The 5,000-nt window shown below is 45.6% G+C and overlaps 1 protein-coding gene across 4 annotated transcripts in view; it reads right to left on the bottom strand.

Moving 5' to 3' along the window:
* magixa (MAGI family member, X-linked a) overlaps window positions 1-5,000 on the bottom strand; it is a 179,088-nt gene that overhangs the window by 112,047 nt on the left and 62,041 nt on the right. For all 4 annotated transcript variants that reach the window (XM_031794855.1, XM_031794854.1, XM_031794853.1 and 1 more), the window contains exon 4: window positions 1,029-1,148. In XM_031794855.1, coding sequence (XP_031650715.1) covers window positions 1,029-1,148 — 120 coding nt within the window. The remainder of the gene's footprint in view (window positions 1-1,028; window positions 1,149-5,000) is intronic.

Raw genomic sequence — 5,000 nt, forward strand, 5'->3', positions numbered from 1 at the left:
TTGGGTTTTCATAAGGTTAGGGCTCTGCTCAATGAGTGGCCCGCTCTTGTGAAGGGACATGGGTTATAAACTATAAAACACACCCTTCTCTTCCTCCACTATATAAGCCCTTGATGAAAATGTAACCTCCTTTTCCGAGGACGTGAGGACGATGTTAAAAGGACTAACATGTCAACTACAGAACTAAGCCAACCTGAGCGTGAGCTTTGGTTGCGAATGGTATGAACTTTGAACTCTTATTAATTGAAGAAGTGAGACATCCTAACCGTTGAGTTAGCAACAGCAGCTGTAAACGTGGGCAAGGAAAGGACGGACGAAGTATCCCGTCTAGCACAAAAACTACTGAAGCGCAGCTCAGAGTAAATATTTATTGCATTTTCCTTTTCCAAACGGGCGGTAATTTAGAATGCATAAGATTCTGTATTTACGACAGAGTAGCTGACTACGGCCCGATAGAGACTTAGCTTCTCCCTTTATTCCTCAGTCTTCTCGCTCTTTCACTCAAACCCAACCCCCGTATCTTTGTGTAACCAGCTGTCATATCTGTTCCGTCCGCTAGGGACGTTTTCCTTTATGACATAATTTGTAATCAATGTATGATTCATTCTGTGTATATGTAATTCTGTGTGATTAGTTAGGTATTTAGTAAATAAATAATTAAACACAATTTTATATTGCTGATTCAACTTGTTAGCCAGGTTTCGTGAAGATAGGTCTTTAAGGTCTTTTACTAGGTCTTTAAGAGTTTATTCGGACGATAACAGCTCTACAAACACTCTTTCGTGGTGCCCCGACTTTCTAGTTAATTATATTTACGTGATTATCTTAATCAGGTAATATTAATTACAGAGAAAGGATTTTATAGAATAGCATGTCATATCACTTAATCCGGCATAGCCAAAGACATGACACTACCGAATACTGTATTCATTTCAACACTGTACTCATTTCAATACTGTACTCATTTCAATACTGTATTCATTTCAATACTGTATTCATTTCAATACTGTATTCATTTCAATACTCACCTTTGAACTTGCCACTCTCCAGCAGGGCTCCAGACTCTTCCAGGGAAAAGAACTCTTCTATGGAGACGAAGTTGTAATCCACCCCTGATATCTCCCCGTCGCGAGGCTGTCTGGTCGTACCTGGAGAGGGACAGGTAACATTAGGACAGGTAGGGCTAGAACCCTAACACACACAGAAGCCAGGACAAAGTAATAATTATCTCCCCGTCGCGAGGCTGTCTGGTCATACCTGGAGAGGTACAGGTGACATTAGGATAGGTAGGGCTAGAACCCTAACACACACAGAAGCCAGGACAAAGTAATAATTATCTCCTCGTCCCGAGGGTGTCTGATTATACCAGCACATACAGTGGCTTGCAAAAGTATTCATCCCCCCCCCCCCCCTCCTTGGCATTTTTCCTATTTTGTTGCCTTACAACCTGGAATTAAAATATATTTCTTGTGGGTTTGTATCATTTGATTTACATAACATGCCCACCACTTTGAAGATGCAAAATATTTGGGGGGGTGAAACAAGCAAGAAATAACGGAAAACTTGAGCGTGCATAACTATTCACCCCCCCCCCCAATATCAATACCTTGTAAAGCCACCTTTTGCAGCAATAACAGCTGCAAGTATCTTGGGGTGTGCCCTCTGTAGCGCCTTACGGTCAGATGCCGAGTAGTTGCCATACCAGGCGGTGATGCAACCGGTCAGGATGCTCTCAATGGTGCAGCTGTATAACATTTAGAGTATCTGGGGACCCATGCCAAATATTTTCAATCTCCTGGGGGTAAAGGTTTTGTCGTGCCCGCTTCACAACTGTCTTGGTGTGTTTGGACCATGATAGTTCGTTGGTGATGTGGACAGCAAGGAACTTGAAACTCTCAACCCGCTCCACTACAGCACCATCGATGTTAATGGGGGCCTGTTCAGCCTGCCTTTTCCTGTAGTCCACGATCAGCTCCTTTGTCTTGCTCACATTGAGGGAGAGGTTGTTGTCCTGGCACCACACAGCCAGTTCTCTGACCTCCTCCCAATAGGCTGTCTCACCGTTGTCGGTCACTGTTGTGTCGACAGCAAACTTAATGATGGTGTTGGAGTCATGTTTGGCCACGCAGTCGTGGGTGAACAGGGAATACAGGAGGGGACTAAGGACACACCCCTGAGGGGCCCCAGTGTTGAGGATCAGCTTGGCAGATGTGTTGTTGCCTACCCTTACCACCTGGGGGGTGTCCTGTCAGGAAGTCCAGGATCCAGTTTCAGAGGGAGGTGTTTAGTCCCAGGGTCCTTAGCTTAGTGATGAGCTTCGTGGGCACTATGGTGTTGAATGCTGAGCTGTAGTTAATGAACAGCATTCTCACATAGGTGTTCCTTTTGTCCAGGTGGGAAAGGGCAGTGTGGAGTGCGATTGAGATTGCGTCATCTGTGGATCTGTTGGGGAGGTATGCGAATTGGGGTGGGTCTAGGGAATCCTATCCGGGAGGCATTGGATAAATCACGGAACATATTCCAGTCTGTGTTAGCAAAACAGTCCTGTAGTGTAGCATCAGCGTCATCTGACGACTTCCCTATTGAGCGAGTCACTGGTACTTCCTGCTTTAGTTTTTGCTTGTAAGCAGGAATCAGGAGGATATAATTATGGTCAGATTTGCCAAATGGGGGCCGCAGGAGAGCTTTGCACACATCTCTGGGTGTGTGGAGTAAAGATGGTCTAGAGTTTTTTTCCCTTTGGTTGCACATGTAACATTCTGGTAGAAATGAGGTAAAACTGATTTAAGTTTGCCTGCATTAAAGTCCCCGGCCACTAGGAGTGCCGCTTCTGGGTGAGCATTTTCTTGCTTGCTTATGGCCTTATACAGCTGGTTGAGTGTGGTATTAGTGCCAGCATCGGTCTAGACTACTATGAATAATATAGATGAGAACTCTCTTGGTAGATAGTGTGGTCTACAGCTTATCATAAGGTACTCTACCTCAGACGAGCAATACCTCGAGACTTCTTTAATATTAGACATTGCGCACCAGCTGTTATTGACAAATAGACACACACCCCACCCCTCGTCTTACCAAACGTAGCTTCTCTGTTCTGTCGGTGCTGGAAAACCCAGCCAGCTGTTTATTCTCCGTGTCGTCCTTCAGCCACGACTCGGTGAAACATAAGATATTAGTTCTTGGTAGAATAATTGTAATCGTAGGTCATCAATTTTATTTTCCAATGATTTCATGTTAGCAAGTAGAACGGAAGGCAGTGGGAGTTTACTCGCTCGCCTATGGGTTCTCAGAAGGCAGCCCGATCTGCGTCCTCTTTTCCTCCGTCTTTTCTTCACACAAATGATGGGGCCTGTTCCCTGGAGAGCAGTATATCTTTCTCGTCGGACTCGTTAAAGGAAAAAAGCTTATTCCAGTTCGAGGTGAGCAATCCCAGTTCTGACATCCAGAAGTTATTTTCTGTCATAAGAGACGGTAGCAGCTACATTATGTACAAAATATGTTTAAAAAAAGTTACAAACAACGAAAAAACGAGCAAAATAGCACAGTTGGTCAGGAGCATGTAAAACATCATCCTCTTCGGCACCACATCCTTCAGCGTGTGTAAAGTCTATCAATAACAAAGCCTTTATCAAGTGTAAAGTATATCAATAACAAATCCTTTATCAGGTGTAAAGTCTATCAATAACAAGTCCTTTATCAGGTTTAAAATCTATCAATAACAAATCCTTTATCAGGTGTAAAGTCTATCAATAACAAATCCTTTATCAGGTGTAAAGTCTATCAATAACAAATCCTTTATCAGGTGTAAAGTCTATCAATAACAAATCCTTTATCAGGTGTAAAGTCTATCAATAACGAAGCTCACAGTACACAACTGTGCCGTTACATACTCTGTTATTTCATGTGAACGGCAAATTGCATCCAAACTCTAAATTAGTCATGTAGAATAGTGGTTGACATGGAGGCATGAGGCTGGAGGAGAAATAACACCTGCATCCCAAATGGATCACTATATAATGTAGTGCACTACGCATAAGACCAGGACCCTGATCAAAAGCACTACTCTATGTAGGGAATAGGCTGCCATTTGGGATTGCAGGCCCCAAAAACACAAAACCAGCAGTCTGTCACAATGAATCAACTTACTGGCCTGGCGCCTAATGGCAGTTGCTATAGAAACAGGTCAGTCACACGAACTATACACTTATTTTCCTTTATTTCGTCTCCTGATGTGTTTTTGAATGAGAGCAGCACCCGCCTACCTGGTAGGAAGATACCAGCATCACCCGCCTACCTGGTAGGAAGATACCAGCATCACCCGCCTACCTGGTAGGAAGATACCAGCAGCACCCGCCTACCTGGTAGGAAGATACCAGCATCACCCGCCTACCTGGTAGGAAGATACCAGCATCACCCGCCTACCTAGCTGGAAGATACTAGCAGCACCCGCCTACCTAGCTGGAAGACACCAGCATCACCCGTCTACCTGGTAGGAAGATACCAGCATCACCCGTCTACCTGGTAGGAAGATACCAGCATCACCCGCCTACCTAGCTGGAAGATACCAGCATCACCCGCCTACCTAGCTGGAAGATACCAGCAGCACCCGCCTACCTGGTAGGAAGATACCAGCAGCACCCGCCTACCCTGCAGGAAGATGCCAGCATCACCCGCCTACCTGGTAGGAAGATACCAGCAGCACCCGCCTACCTGGCAGGAAGATACCAGCATCACCCGCCTACCTGGTAGGAAGATACCAGCATCACCCGCCTACCTAGCTGGAAGATACTAGCAGCACCCGCCTACCTAGCTGGAAGACACCAGCATCACCCGTCTACCTGGTAGGAAGATACCAGCAGCACCCATCTACCTGGTAGGAAGATACCAGCAGCACTCGCCAACCTGGTAGGAAGACACCAGCAGCACCCGCCTAGCCTGCAGGAAGATGCCAGCATCACCCGCCTACCTGGTAGGAAGATACCAGCAGCACCCGCCTACCT

The sequence above is a fragment of the Oncorhynchus kisutch genome, linkage group LG17, assembly GCF_002021735.2.
Source record: "Oncorhynchus kisutch isolate 150728-3 linkage group LG17, Okis_V2, whole genome shotgun sequence".
NCBI classification, from domain to species: Eukaryota; Metazoa; Chordata; class Actinopteri; order Salmoniformes; family Salmonidae; genus Oncorhynchus; species Oncorhynchus kisutch.